Genomic DNA, 16,220 nt, shown 5'->3' with positions numbered 1-16,220 from the left:
AAAAGAGGACACAACCCCCTCACCCCACATGCTGCAGGGGATAAGATTATTTAAATGTAAGTCCAAGTGTGCAAAACCACACACGAATGATTAAAATATGTTCATATTTATTAAACACTGAAAGGTAAGTTTGCAAAGAATTACACACAAAAACACCAGATATGGTAAAAATTTTCCCACATTGAAACCACAAACTTTAATTTTAATTACATTTTATTTGGATTTGATGCAATAGACCAACACAAAATACTACATAACTGTTTAGTGCTAGGAGAAGGATGGATGTTTTGAAAATGTTTTGCAAACCAAAATTTGAAAACTGTGGCAAGCATTTCTATTTAGATCTTTATAAAACTGCCATTCTCTCCAATTACTGCTTTTGACATATGTCTTTACCAGCTTTGCACATTAAAGACTACATTTTTCCCCATTCTTTTTTGTAAAGTAGCCCCAGCTCAGTCTGTCAAATTTCTGCCTGGACTAACCGATCCCGGATCATGGTGTCTTTAGCTTCTCCCATTTTCCCAAGAATTTTCGACAAGAATTTAATAACTTACCAATACCAATGATGACAAATGCTGCAACTCCGTTAAGAATACCGAGGTACCTCACGCCGAAGACAACATGGTAAAGAAAAAGAGCCATCAAGCAGCTCAGCCCGATGCCGGCAAGTCCAAAGAACGTCAGAAAGACTTCAAACAGAGCAAAAACAAGGGGCCTGTTAATATTCGGGCTAACTTTGTCAGTTCAAAGAAAAGTGAAATGACAAACAGGTGGTAATGTACCAGAAAACGAGGTGAGAATGTAGACGAGCACAGTGATGCAAGCTCCGCTGATGACAGCCAGCATCATATCATTGTAAAAGGTGTGTCTCACTTCATCATCAAACAGCTCTGTCCCCCCATATAGCACCTTCACCTCACTGTAAAAAGGAATGCAAATAAAATCTGTACATACTGTAAATGTTCAGTGATTGTACATACTATTAGGCTTATAGTGGTCCAAACACGTAGGATGAACAAAACTCAGCACCAAAATAAAGTGGGGACATTGTGTCTGACCTGGTAGACTGCTTGGCCAGCATGCCTGCATACTGAACCACAAAGTTTTTGAAGCGAGCTCTCTGCTCATCTGCTCGGTCCTGCAGGGAGTAGTAGGACGGCAGGGGAGCGCCGAAGTGGATCTCGCTGCGTAGGAGAGCCGAGGAGAGATGCTCAGGGGACAGACTTTCATCCACGTACCAGTAAAACTGTGGGTGGGTGATGGCCAGATTTAAGGAACCTACAACAAAGTACCAACAGATGAAAGCAGGAGTTAGATTAGCTTGTCCCAGGAAGTCAATGATGATATACAGTGAGGTACAAAAAGATTTCCTACACCTTGAACTCTGTCTGGTGATAACAATAACCTTCAGTGTATTTTATTGGGATTGTATGAGACCAATACAAAAAAGCACATAACTGTGAAGGGAAAGGAAATGCCCACAAAGTTTTTAAATTTATTTCTTTTTTTTTTACAAATAAAATTCTTAGAAATGTGGCATGGAGTCATGCAATTCCATCTTTAGGTCTTTTGACGTATGTCTCTACCAAATCTAGAGATCAAAATGTTCATCCCTTCTTTGCAAAATTTCTCAATATCAGTCAGATTGGACAGTAATTATTAAACATTGCCATAGATTTGATTTAGTTCTGGATTTTGAGTGGGTCAGTTTTACGTAACTGTGCTTTGATCTGAGTCCTTCCATTGTAGCTCTTGCTCTTTGTTTAGGGTCGTAGTTCTGCTGAAAGGTGAAACTCCATGAATGAAACCGCCATTAAAAAGTTTTCTTCCAGGTTTGCCCTGCATTCCTTTCTTCTTTCCATCAACTTCGACCAGTTTACCTGTTCCTGTTAAGGCAAAACATCTGACAGCATGATGCAGCACCTACCATGTTTGACTGTGTTTTAAAGGATCACCACACATGTAGGCAAAAACGAAATTTTGGTTACAACCCAGCCAGAGCACCTTCTTCTGCAGGTTTGCTGCGTTACATGGCTTGTGGCAAACTGCAAGCAAGTCGTCTTATGGCTTTCTTTGAACAATGACTTTCTTCTTGACATTAAGACCAGATTTAAAGAGTTCACAACTAATAGGCGTCCTGTCAACAGATTCTGGCCCCTAAACTGAAGATCTCTGCAGCTCCTCCTGAGTTACCATGTGCCTCTTGGCTGCTTCTCTAATTAATGTTCTCCTTTCCTGGCTTGTTGGTTTAGGTGGATGGCCATGTCTTGGTACCTTTGCGGTTGTGCCCTACACTTTCCATCTTTGGACAGCACTCTATTAGATGCCTAAAACTTGGGACATTGTTTTATAATCTAACCCTTCTTCAAACATTGCCACAACTTTATCCCTGACCTGTCTGCTGTGTTGCTGCATGATGCTGTTTGTTCACTAATGTTATCTAATAAAACTCTGAAGCGTAACAGGTAGATCCTACTTACTGATTAAAGATATGTTGAAGGTAACTGGCTGTTTTGGATTCTGTTCAGGGGAATACGGGTAAAGAGGGATCAATGCAAATGCATGTCACACTTTTCAGATTTTGATTTGTACAGAAGATTTAAAATCCAATTATCATTTTCCTTCCATTTAGAATTTATGCACGTTTTGTGTTGGTCCTAAAATCCTAATCGAATACATTAAAGTTTGTGGTTTCAACATGAAACATGAAACATCCCAGTGGGTATGAATACTTTTGTAGGGTACTGAAACTTGACCTTCATGCTGACTTACCTTGAATATCAGCCAGATCTGGGCCCATGCCATCGTAGTATATCTTCCCTGCCCTCTCACTTGGGTAGAGGTAGGACAGAAGTGAGCTGGGTGGGGAACAATAGGATGGCCCCAGAGGCAGATCCCTTAATATCTCCATAGGTTTCCAACAGAACTGATGAAACTGCGGATACTGCATGAGCAGACGCTCCACATGGTGAATTGTCTCCAGGCGCTCTGGAGTGAAGATGTTCCGCTCCCCTTTCCCCTGAGCCACAAACACCAGCTCGATCCTCCACAGAGCCTGACTCTGCATGTAGTAATTAGGAGCAAATCTGCGCCTCCTAATGAGTGAAAAGGAGGAATTTCTATCCCATAATCCCTGTTCCTCTTCAGCTCTAGAACTTGAGCTCTTGTCTCTCATTCTTCCTTCCTGACTTGAGTCAGGCTCACTTCTTGTTTCTCTGGCTTCTGCTATTTCTATTCTCTGATCATCTTCTGTTTTTAAAGTGCTGTCTGATTGAAAGATGGGCTTTACCTTCTTCCTTTCTGTCCAGTTGTAAACTCCCTTTTCACCCAGCTTCTCCAGGAGAAGCTCCTTGAGTGCTTCAGCCTCAAGATCATCTATGTCCCGCCTGCGTCTGTCCCAGGACCCTAGCTGGGTCTTCACAGCGATGGTGAGAGCATCAAAGCGCTCAGCTGAGAAGTGACTGTGAACCTCAAAGGCACTGTAGGAGAGGTCTATGTCCAGAGGAGGGCAGTAAAGCAGCATGTAGGCAAATAGGATGCAGGGCATTAGGAAGGCCACCCCTAAAACCACCCCGCTGGCCCAGGGCTGTGTGTATACCCACCCCACTGCCCTCCACACCCCACAAACCCCTGCACTCCGAGACAAGCAGCTCTGCTCCACAGCGTGCGTCACCCCATCCTCCTCCTCTTCCTCCTCATCACCCCAGCTGGTGCGAAACAGCAGAACCTCATCCTCTACATCCATGCTAGCACCTGTGAGCGACACATTACACCGCTTCATTATTACTTGCTCACAGCTCTGGCGTTTTTCTCTCCTCGGGTGAGTGAACACGAGCATGAAATAGATATTTAAATTAGAAACAGTTGACACAAGCATTAGACAAATTGAAGGACAGGGTAACTTCCAAATCTACCAAGCAAGCGAGGTGTGGAGGAATTAAGTCTGTTCTCAGGCTGCTGTGTCCAAGGTCCTCCACTGGCTGGCTCATATGGAGAAAATTAAAGCAGGGGGTAAGGTGGCAAAGGGGTTCAAGGGCTTATAAATGAAAAAGGCTGGCAGCTTTTTTGCTTTAAGATGCTGCTCACAAGAGCTTGGCGGTGGGACGGGGTAAAAACAGTGATTTTATTCCTCCTTCTGTCAGCCCTTATCACCTGGAGAGAGTCCACTGGTAGCTGTGGAGGTGCAGCAGCTGTGTGTGTCTGTGTGTGTGCAGGAGATTAAAGAATCCCACCTGTCTAATTACTGACAGAAAGCGAGCGGGTTATTAGAAACAGTTGCTGGCTTATCGCCTGTGATGGACAGCTTTCGCCTAATGGTGTCAATGGATGCCTCTTATTTAGACTGTCATGCTCATGATATGCAACTGCAGACAGTTTGCATTCTGATGGCAGCGAGTCCTCTAACTGCAGCAATTCATCTGGACTCTTCAGGACTTAGCTTTAAGGTCAGTCGGGTGAGACACTGAATTGTGATTAAGTGTGAACAATAGCCATGCTCCGCCCTGCAGCTGAAGTGAAATCCATCACAAGAAAGAATTAGCTGTTTGTATTGTTCGATCAAACCATACATCATTAAGACTCCGTTGCTTAGAAAGCAGACACAAATGTTTGTTCAGAGACAAACCTTAAATACAAAATTAAATTACAGACCAGCTGATTAATTGACCCTATTTGGTACTCTGAAACCTGACTAAAGGACCAAGGTTTTGAAAAAGTTAAGATATCAAAATCATTAACATTTTCTGCCCTATCTTTACCTCTGTTTAAAAGTCCTTTGCAATGAGATATCAGAGTAAGTCGCAGAGTGAAAATGTTTCTGTATGCAGCACAAAGTTGCAAAGTAAAGTTGCAAAACTACACTTTTCTCTTACTTACAAGGAGGACTAACTTGGTTGTTTGAGAATATTTTGCAGTCATTAAAAACACTGAGTCAAACACTGAGCCATTCTTGGAGAATGGTAAATTATTCAGCAAAAATAACCACTCTAAATCTCCAGCTAAAATGAACATGAGGTTATTCTATATTTTTGCTCTATGAATCAAAATAACAATATAAATGATAGATAAGGTTATTATAAATATAATATGGTGCCGAGCCAGTACAAGGGCATGAGAGACACCAGAATTTTGCTCAGCGGCCTAAATAAATAAATAAAACCCACTTGCCTCTATCCAACTTCTTTTATATGCTTCTCAGACTGGATCATTTTTTATTTCTGCAACACAATTGCTTTATAACATAGATATAGATATGAGTAACTCTGAACTGCACGAGTTACTGGTAAATATTTCCCCCCTCATTTCCTAGTTTTCCGAGAGAAATAATACAATGAGGATTTACTGAGCTGATTGGTAAAGCTATTTAAAAAAGAAAAGATTTATCTAGCACAAATAGCAAGGGAATTTATGTATGGCTGATATTTTACTATTTGCAGCAATGTCTCTTGGGAATAAATCTTAAATCGTTGGAAAGGCTGTTTGTTTCTTCTTGAATTTCACATTGAGTGTCACATTTGTACGTTAAAATGCATGTGTGGGTTGAGCAGCAAATTTGAGGAAATGGGTTGCACCCATAAAATACTTGCCAGAACCTCTCTACCAAAGCTAAACAGCTTTTGGTGGAGGCAGCGTCTTCATGTGGGGCTGCATGTCATTATTGCAGGCAATCTCAATGCAATGAGATATCAAGATGCTATCCTGCAGCCAGTCGCAATCCAGAATCTCCACTCTGAGGAAACAAACTCTTTTCTGCAATGCCACTTGCCATGGTCTCTATTTTGGCCGGCTCTAATCCACTCACCCTGTTTTGTGACTGTGACATTAATGGCATTTCCAGCCTGGTATTGGCTTTTTTGGTACCTGCTCAGCAGCAGGTTCTGCTGGGGCTGAGCAGGGCCGAGGTGTGACGTGAACAGATTGCTGTTCACTAATTGGCCATGGTTGTGATCAGTTGTATGCGTCTGACTGCAATATTCAGCAGCTTCTCGATGGGGAGGCGCAACCTCACCGTTGTGCGATGGTGAGTGTTTATTTCACTGTGCACAGCACACGAAAGTGTGAAACGTAAAATATTAATGGAAACACAATAGGTTTTGTACGGAGTAGAGCGAGGTCAAGCAGAGTGGAGTTGTGAAATCTGAGTTTTTCTGACTTAATATGCAACTACTTTCAGATCTTTGGAGTGGATGTAACAGCCTGCAGTCCTGACCTGAACCCAGAGCGATTGTACAATTTTGCTACATATTATGGGGGCCCCTATTTGTAAAAGGAATAAATTATTCCTTGTTTCTTCAAACTTCAATCATCCAATCAAATAAATGTAATCACGGAAGAGTCAGCAGCAGACAAACAGTAGACATCGATAGATCCAGGCAAGAAGGACATACAGTACTGTTCTAAGGTTTTATGCAGGTTTGAAGAAATGTTGTAAACAAAGAATGCTATAAAAAATGGAAGTGTTAATAATTTATTTTCATCAATCAGCAAACTGCAGTAAATGAACAAAAGATAAATCTAAATCAAATCAATATTTGGTGTGAACACCCTTTGTGGATGTAGGCTTTCTCACATCCTTCTGTCTGTTCATGTAATCCCAGGCACACTCGATGATGTTGAGACCAGGGCTCTGTGGGGACCATACCATCACTTCCAGTAAATCTTGTTCTTCTTTACGCTGAAGATAGTCCTTGATGACTTTGGCTGTATGTTTGGGTTCGCTCGTTTAGCATTTTGTAAATTGATCAAAATAAACAATCATCATTTATATCTCTGAAAGCATTCTTTACAACATTTTTTCAAACCTGCCTAAAACCTTTGCACAGTAGTGTAGTTTAAAGTTGCATTTACAAATAACCATGGAGTAAGGCTATTAGTTGCTGGTGTGTTTGCGAAAGTTAGAGCGATGATGAAATGTTTTCCCAGGTCAGAGACAAAAAGCAGGCATTTTAAATCCTGACTTATTTTTGACTGACTTGTTATTGTAACATTTAAACTATAAACACAATATCGAGGCACGTGACGTCGCCCGGTACGGCGGAGCCGGGGTCCCACCCTGGAGCCAGGCCTGGGGTCGGGACTCGTCGGAGAGCGCCTGGTGGCCGGGTTGCTCCTCGCGGGACCCGGCCGGGCCAAGCCCGAACGAGAGACGTGAGGCCATCCCCCAGTGGGCCCACCACCTGCAGGGGGAACCGTGAGGGACCGGTGCAAAGTGGATTGGGTGGCGGACAAAGGTGGAGACCTCAACGGCCCAATCCCCGGATGCTTAGGCTGGCTCTAGGGACGTGGAATGTCACCTCGCTGGGGGGGAAGGAGCCTGAGCTTGTGCGGGAGGTCGAGAGATATTGACTAGAAATAGTCGGGCTCACCTCCACGCACAGCGTGGGCTCTGGAACCCATCTCCTTGAGAGGGGTTGGACTCTCTTCTACTCTGGAGTGGCCCACGGGGAGAGGCGGCGGGCTGGTGTGGGTTTGCTTGTTGCCCCCCAGCTCAGCCGTCTCGTGTTGGGGTTTACCCCAGTGGATGAGAGGGTTGTATCCCTGCGCCTTCGGGTTGGGGAGAGGTCTCTGACTATCATTTCAGCCTACGGGCCGAGTGGTAGTGCAGAGTACCCTGCCTTCTTGGCGTCCCTGTCGGGGGTGCTGGATAGTGCCCCTCCCGGGGACTCCATTATTCTGCTGGGGGACTTCAACGCCCACGTGGGGAACGACAGTGACACCTGGAGAGGCGTGATCGGGAGGAATGGCCTCCCCGATCTGAATCCGAGTGGTGTTTTGTTATTGGACTTCTGTGCTAGTCACGGATTGTCCATAACGAACACCATGTTCAAACATAAGGGTGTCCATCAGTGCACTTGGCACCAGGACACCCTAGGCAGGAGGTTGATGATCACCTTTGTTGTCGTATCATCAGACCTTCGGCCGCATGTTTTGGACACTCGGGTGAAGAGAGGGGCTGAGCTGTCCACTGATCATCACCTGGTGGTGAGTTGGATTCGCTGGAGGAGGAGAAAGCCAGACAGACTTGGCAGGCCCAAGCGCATAGTGAGGGTCTGCTGGGAACGCCTGGCGGAGCCCTCGGCCAGGGATGTATTCAACTCCCACCTCCGGGAGAGCTTCGACCAGATCCCGGGGGATGTTGGAGACATAGAGTCCGAGTGGACCATGTTCTCTGCATCTATTGTCAATGCTGCTGCCCATAGCTGCGGCCGTAAGGTCTGCGGTGCCTGTCGTGGCGGCAATCCCAGAACCCGGTGGTGGACACCGGCAGTAAGGGATGCTGTTAAGCTGAAGAAGGAGTCCTATCGGCTGTGGTTGGCTTGTGGGACTCCTGAGGCGGCTGACGGGTACCGTGAGGCCAAGCGTGCTGCGGCCCGGGCTGTGGCAGAGGCAAAATCTCGGGCCTGGGAAGAGTTCGGTGAGGCCATGGAGAAGGACTACCGGTTGGCCTCGAAGCGATTCTGGCAAACCGTCCGGCGCCTCAGGAGGGGGAAGCAGTGCTTTGCCAACACTGTTTATAGTGGGGGCGGGAGACTGCTGACCTCGACTGAGGACATTATCGGGCGGTGGAAGGAGTACTTCGAGGATCTCCTCAATCCTGCCATCACACATTCCGTGGTGGAAACAGAGGCTGGGGACTCGGGGTTGGACTCTTTCATCACCCAGGCTGAAGTCACCGAGGTGGTTAAAAAGCTCCGCGGTGGCAAGTCTTCGGGGGTGGATGAGATCCGCCCTGAGTACCTCAAGTGTCTGGATGTTGTAGGGCTGTTATGGTTGACACGCCTCTTCAACATTGCGTGGCGGTCGGGGACAGTGCCTCTGGACTGGCAGACTGGGGTGGTGGTCCCCCTTTATAAGAAGGGGGACCGGAGGGTGTGTTCCAACTACAGGGGGATCACACTCCTCAGCCTCCCTGGTAAGGCCTACGCCAGGGTATTGGAGAGGAGAGTCCGACCGATAGTCGAACCTCGGCTTCAGGAGGAACAGTGTGGTTTTCGTCCCAGCCGTAGAACACTGGACCAGCTCTATACCCTCTACAGGGTGCTCGAGGGTTCATGGGAGTTTGCCCAACCGGTTCACATGTGTTTTGTGGACCTGGAGAAGGCATTCGACTGTGTCCCTCGTGATGCCCTGTGGGGGGTGCTCCAGGAGTATGGAATCGGGGGCCCTTTATTAGGGGCCATCCGGTCCCTGTACGAGCGGAGCAGGAGTTTGGTCCGCATTGCCGGCACTAAGTCGGACCTGTTCCCAGTGCATGTTGGACTCCGGCAGGGCTGCCCTTTGTCACCGGTCCTGTTCATAATTTTTATGGACAGGATTTCTAGACGCAGCCAAGGGCCGGAGGGGGTCTGGTTTGGGGACCAGTGGATTTCGTCTCTTCTTTTTGCGGATGACGTGGTCCTGCTGGCTCCCTCTAGCCAAGACCTACAGCATGCGCTGTGGCGGTTCGCAGCCGAGTGTGAAGCGGCTGGGATGAGGATCAGCTCCTCCAAGTCCGAGGCCATGGTACTCGACCGGAAAAGGGTGGCTTGTCCTCTTCAGGTTGGAGGGGAGTTCCTGCCTCAAGTGGAGGAGTTTAAGTATCTCGGGGTCTTGTTCACGAGTGAGGGAAGAAGGGAGCGGGAGATCGACAGACGGATCGGTGCAGCTGCCACAGTAATGGGGGCGCTGTGCCGGTCCATTGTGGTGAAGAGAGAGCTGAGCCGAAAAGCAAAGCTCTCAATTTACTGGTCGGTCTACGTTCCTACCTTCACCTATGGCCATGAACTTTGGGTCATGACCGAAAGAACGAGATCACGGATACAAGCGGCTGAAATGAGCTTCCTCCGTAGGGTGGCCGGGCACTCCCTTAGAGATAGGGTGAGGAGCTCGGCCATCCGGGAGGAGCTCGGAGTAGAGCTGCTGCTCCTCCACATCGAGAGGAGCCAGTTGAGGTGGCTCGGGCATCTATACCGGATGCCTCCTGGACGCCTTCCTCGGGAGGTGTTCCAGGCACGTCCCACCGGGAGGAGGCCCAGGGGACGGCCCAGGACACGCTGGAGGGACTATGTCTCTCGGCTGGCCTGGGAACGCCTTGGGCTCCCCCTGGAGGAGCTGGAGGAGGTGTCTGGGGAGAGTGACGTCTGGGCGTCTCTGCTGAGTCTGCTGCCCCCGCGACCCGGTCCTGGATAAGCGGAAGACGACGAACGAACGATTGTCCTCAGTATGTGTAAACCTGATGTATCTGTCAACCCGCTCTGTTCTTGGGGCCCCAAGGCCAGCAGGGGCATTCCATTCCTTTAATGTAATATAATATTTCATAATATAGCATTTCAGCAGCAGTAGGGATATTTTCTGCTTCTCTATGTCAAATAAATTTGTAACAATTAGATCCAGCTAGCCCTTTTGAAGTGTATATATCGTATAGATACTGTGATGTCATGAAACCATTTTACTCAAGGTTACCATGAGACTCATACCAACCCATGCCAAATTCACACAGGGGTTAAAGCAGAGACTGTTTTCATGTTTCCAGTGGTACCAGTCACCCACAGTGGGACAAAGTCAGTACTTTGGATGTTTCTGCCAGCGTTGCATATCTAGAGATTGCATTTCCTTTCCCCATTTTTCTTTATAAAATAGATAAAGCTCAGTCAGATAAGATGCGGAACATCCGTGAACATCACCTTTCAAGTCCTTCTACAAATTCTCAGCTAGATTGAGGTCTGGGCTTTGGGCCATTCCAACAAATCTTTTTTTAATTTAAACTATAACTCTGGCTGTATGTTTGGGTCATGGTTCTGCCACAAGGTGAACATCCCCTTGACATTTTTGCAGCCTCTAAAATGTTTTTCTTCCGTGGACTTTCCTGTATTTAGCATCATCCGTCTTCCCATCCACTCTGATCAACTTCCCTGTCACTTCTCTTGAAATACATGCGTATGTTGTGGGTTTTGTTCAGTATTAGTATTTATTAGTATTAGTCATCTGCAATCCCCAAGAACTATCACTGCCAAATGAGCATTTTATGTACTGTAAAATGCAAGGTACCTCAGAAAAGACCAATTATATGATATTTATATGTGGCATATATTTGTTTAATGTCAGCCAATGAAACTGATTACAGCTGGTGGATTTTGATAATTAAATTTTCTTAATCCTGTTGCGTTTCATTTCTGTCTCTCTGTCTTGTTTTAATGGCGAGAGAGGAGAAGGCTCATAGGCGAGCGCAGCAATATAATACGAGGAGTGAAAAACGGAGAGCTGAGAACAGCTTGACAACTGATACACAGAACCCTGCACTTATCTGCTGTTCGATAGTGATAATAATAATAATATTAATAATAGAGGATGAAGACAATTAAAAGTATACAGTCACATTTCCACAGCTGGATTTCTGTCCACATTTACATACTTAGCTGGGTGCTAAATCTGTGATTTTTAGAATTGTTGTGTATCCAAAGTGCATGTCAGTCATTAAGCAAAGCTTTGTGCTACCCTTCATCTGTATCCATGTGTCTTCCAACACCTGCAGGTGAAGAGAAGCAGAGCTAATGAGAGTCAAGCATGGCCTGAGGGGCGCATTCTTTCTCCTCTCTGATAAGTATGATGCTTCTTCGCATTGAAGAAAATCCAGCCTCGTGCACAATAATTAGGAGCAATGTACAGCTGTAAAGCACTGCGGAGCTGCGGTATGACTAATGTGTTTACAAGCTGCTGGATTCGATCAACATTGCTTTTTTTCTACAAAGATTAAGAGAACACAGTTGATTTAAACCCCATACAGGTGAGGATTACCACTAGACTGTAATTTGGCTTCCTGCATTGTGCGTTCGTCAGGATAAAAAAAGCTACCTACCAGATAACACCTGGATTATTGAAGCTATTTTGTTAATAGTGAGTCACTGTTTTGTCTTCTTCCTTGAAATGCAGCACTTTGCTCTAAAATAGGACTGATAAATGCATGAAGCAGCCTGAACTGAATCTGTGTGTATGTTCTGAGAAGAGTGAACCTCCTCCTGTATAATGTATGGTGTGGATAACTGGATAACCTTGTCTTCCCCCATATTAAACTCACTTGGGAACTTTCTCTAGAGCGTTTTATAGTTATTTAATTTTTGTTTTCAAACTTCTGCAGCTCAGGTGTTAATGTTGTCTCTGCCTGCTTGCGGGAGGAACATGAGCTGCATGTGAGGAGGCTCTTTGTGCAGCGTAGGGATGTAGTTGGCTATCTCAGATCTGATGCTCCGAGCAAAAGAGAAAATCATAAATCTTAAATTACCTATCTCTTAGATGTGTAGATGTTTAAAAATTGTATCACGAACGTTAAGTAAAATAATGCCTTCCCTGTGTTCTAGGGCAGGAAAAACTGTACAGTATGTCTTTAAAAAATATGGTGCACACTTTTTATTTTTGTGGGTCTGCTGAATCTAACCTGGCATCAAAGTCACAAATGTGTCTCAATAAATAAGAACAATATCAAACAGTTCAACAGTTATTTCAGTAATTCAATGTAAAAACTGAAACATTTATAGATTCGTTAGAGAAAGAGCAAGATATTTCAAACAATTATTTCTTGTAATTTTGATGATTTTGACTTAAAACTAATGAAAACCCAAAATTCAGAATAATACATAAAACAAAAAATGATTTTTCATATAGAAATGAGAGCCATACTGAGGTTATGTCCATGTACAGTTCTGTATATGCACTCAGTACTTGACTGAGGCTCCTTTTGCATGAATTACTGCATTAAAGCAGTGTGGCAGAGATGTGATGAGCCTGTGGTTCTGCTGAAACTTTAAAGAAGCCCAGATTTCTTTAATAGCAACCTTCTGCTAATCTGTACTGTTGGGTCTGGTGTCTCTCATCTTCCCCTTTCTCTTCTCTGGCGTTCAGATCATGTTTGCTGGCTGATCAAGCACAGGGATACCATGATCATTAAAGCACATGTTGAGACTTCTGGCAGTATGGGCAGGTAACATGTCCTGCTGGAAATCAGTCCCTTCATAAAGCTTGTCAGAAGATGAAAGCAGGTAATGCGCTGGTAGATGGCGGTGTTGACTTTTATATTTAACAAAACACTGTCAACAACAGCAGATGATCAGGCTCCACAATTCCTCACTGACTTGAGAACATTGTAAAAGATTTTGCTTCACAATCCTTTTAAGGCTGTGGTTATCCCTGTTGCTTGTCCATATTTTAACACACTTTTTCCTTTCCCTTAACTTTCCATTAATACATTTTGATACAGCACTCTGAACAGCCAGCTTCTTTAGTGATATAGTTTTGTTGTTTAATCTCCTTGTGGAGGGTGTCAAAGACTGCCTGCTGTACATCTGCCAAGTAAACGTTTCCTACGATTGTGTGGTCCATAACGTAACATTTCTGTATAAAAGATGTTTTGTATTGGCCTTATGTAATATTCCAATTATCTGACTAACAGAATCTTGGGTTTGAAATAGCTGTGACCCATAATCATCAAAATTAACAGAAAGAAATGCTTTGAATATATCAACTGGTATCTGCCCTGTGAATATGTTTGTGCACAGAAGAAATCTGAAGGTCCAACGAATGGTGCTGATCAAGGAACAGTCCAATGAAAAAACAGGAAGACCAGTGAGGATGTGAGAAGGATTGGGGAATCACAGTGATTAACCGTAATTAACATTTTAAATATCTGTATGTAAGTACAGACTGTTATCTGTAACCACTGTGGAGTCATTTTATATATAACCTAAACTCTTATCTACATCTGACCTGAATTTGGTCAGCATGGTCAGGAACTACCCGGGAATCATCGAGGCAACGTGAATATTTAGAAGCTGCCAAGGTCAGTGTTTTCAGTCAAGAAAGTTACTGTATACTAAGAACCAGCTGATCGATGAACACATCTGAGCCCATCAGTCGTCACTTTTAAGCTCGATTAATGATGGTGGCTGACCACACAGATGGTTTAAAAGGTCATCTATAGGAAAGTAGTGAGGTCAGATGAGACAGAGACTGTGTGGTCACAGAGTACATCCAGATGTGTGTTGGCAGAAGTAAAAGTGGAACATTAAATCCCCAAAATGTTGTTCCATGTCTAAAACATGTTGGTGATGTGGGGTGATAAAAGAGTGAGACAATCTCCAGATCTTGAACCAATTGGGTGTTCCAAGAGAAGCTGCCCCTGTTGAGGATTAAGCAGATTGGATTTCTGCTTCTTCCCAGAGATTGGACATCCGTAGTAACAAAACAAATGCAACATGTAATTCATTAAGTCAAATAAACAAATAATCCAAATGAAATAAAGAACGATTAAAAGTGCATCAGCAATTATTCCAGAATCGTATTGGCAAAATATTTGGTGACAGCAGTTACATGTTTGTAAATACAACTAATGTCTTATTTTACAAATCCACGTGAGATCATTTATTGCAATCTCGAAAACACAACTATTTTTTACAATATTGAAGTTCCTCCTGAGTGGATAGTTAAGTGAGGCAGAACCGAAAAACTAAATGCTACAGAAATGACAGAAAAGTAGACTGTATTATTAGCTCTCTTTAAATCTTAAGTGGGAGCTCGATGCAGTACCAGCCTCTTCTGAGCCTGAACCTTTCACCTATCATTATTTTTCTTGGCTTCAGCGAGCACTGGATTCACTTTCTATCTCTCACTCTGGTGCCCTTTTCCACCCTTCAATCTTTCTGCCTTTTCTCTGCCTCTATCTTTTTTAACCTTGCCTCTGACGACAGCTAACCCCCCCCCCCCACTCCCCCAACTCCACCTTCATCAGTTTATCTCCTCTCCATCTCATCTGATATGGATACCACATGCTGCCTCTCTTGCCCCACACACACTCAGGCTGATGTAAAGTCAGTTGGAATACCACCCAATTTAAAGGGGCATTGATTTCCCCCACCGGTGCTCTATGAATACATTTCTTATGCATGAGCGACCAGAAAGATGCGGGCTTTCTATTCTCCTCCACGGACTGAGTGTTATGCTTCGACTCAAACTCTCAAGATCCAATTTAGGCGAACAGAGGTGCTCATTTCTCTCATTGTTGATGAATTACTGCTTACACCGGTGGAGGAGCAGAAACAGCATGCAAGGTGAGTAAAGCATGCTGGTGATGAAACAATTTTTCTCCATCGCACTCTGCTGGGAAAAAAAAATGGAGCAAAAAAGCCCTGTGTTTTTGTTTTGTTTTTTCTTATTGGCTGCATCATTTACAAATTGAACACAAAATGACACTAATTAACCCAAACTTTTACCGATCTATAATACTAATTAGCTGACATTAATTTTGCAGAAGAATACACCCAGTAATCAGATTACCTGCAATTCCAAAATAGGTAAAAAAACAAATATCTCGAACAGTGAGGAAGACTCACCTGAGGCTGATCACACAGGAATCACAGGTGGAGTGTTCAGGCCTGCCTGGTCCACTTTTATAAAGCTGAACTTGCCCTCTGCAGTTTCATCTGCTACTTGCACCAATATCTAAGGGGACAAACATGATCAAACTGCTTTAATGACATAGTTAATAACTCACTAGGAAAGAGACGGAGAAATACCCCCAGGGAGTCCTTACAAGAAAATCACACCAAAAAAAATCCACTTTCCTCCCTCACTCGGCTGCAATCTCCTAATTCAAACAGCAGTTTATAATGTGTTGTTTTCCCCTCTCCTCTAACGCTCCCAAGTCCTTTCCCTCATTCTCTGGTGCTCCCCTCCTTTCTTACCCGGTTGTCGAGGCGACAGAGTCAGCGAGAGACATTTCTTCCCCAGAAGCTCCTCTCTCTCTCTCCTTCTCTCCCTCTCCTTTCTCGTGGCTTTGTTCAGCACGCTTTGCTGACTGGCTCAATGGTGGAAGAAGCACAAGGAGGGAGACGCAGCTCAAAAACCCCTCACACAATGAAGCTGATAGGTAAAGAAAGCCAAACGGGGTGTTTTTGCCAAGATAGAAGTGTCACTTTCAGGGAATTGGTCCTTATTCGGTTGGTTATAGGGAGTCGTGTTATAAGAGCTGTCTTGATGCTGCAGCAGAGCCCCCTCATCATGCTGGAGTTGGTATGGTCTAGTCCAGACTCAGTTGGTGGGGTATGCTATAAGAGGGTGATCAGAATAACCGTCAGTGAGGGGCAGATTATTAATAACCACCTGATCAGGGTTTATTAGCTTTAAGGTTCATTTTCATCTATCAGATAAGATAAATCTAATCCATCTGGTTCTCTAAATGTATTTAGACACTG

At 44.5% G+C, this 16,220-nt stretch overlaps 1 protein-coding gene across 5 annotated transcripts in view; it reads right to left on the bottom strand.

Moving 5' to 3' along the window:
• Positions 1-15,899, bottom strand: part of disp3 (dispatched RND transporter family member 3) — a 30,222-nt gene extending 14,323 nt beyond the window's left edge. For 2 of the 5 annotated variants that reach the window (XR_007040458.1, XM_047380223.1), the window contains exons 1-6: positions 15,711-15,892; positions 15,360-15,468; positions 2,776-3,756; positions 1,062-1,281; positions 786-922; positions 558-692 (exon numbers count right to left, since the gene is read on the bottom strand). Coding sequence is in view for 4 of the 5 variants with exons in the window: in XM_047380223.1 (XP_047236179.1) it covers positions 558-692; positions 786-922; positions 1,062-1,281; positions 2,776-3,748 (1,465 nt within the window). In the remaining variant the exon portion in view is untranslated. Of the gene's footprint in view, positions 1-557; positions 693-785; positions 923-1,061; positions 1,282-2,775; positions 3,757-15,359; positions 15,469-15,542; positions 15,691-15,710 lie in introns of those variants that run through there. The other 3 variants (XM_047380226.1, XM_047380224.1, XM_047380225.1) reach the window with 3 other exon arrangements.
• Between the last annotated feature and the right edge of the window lie 321 nt (positions 15,900-16,220).

Source organism: Girardinichthys multiradiatus, chromosome 12 (genome assembly GCF_021462225.1).
Source record: "Girardinichthys multiradiatus isolate DD_20200921_A chromosome 12, DD_fGirMul_XY1, whole genome shotgun sequence".
NCBI classification, from domain to species: domain Eukaryota; kingdom Metazoa; phylum Chordata; class Actinopteri; order Cyprinodontiformes; family Goodeidae; genus Girardinichthys; species Girardinichthys multiradiatus.
This window is presented reverse-complemented; position numbering and strand designations above follow the sequence as displayed.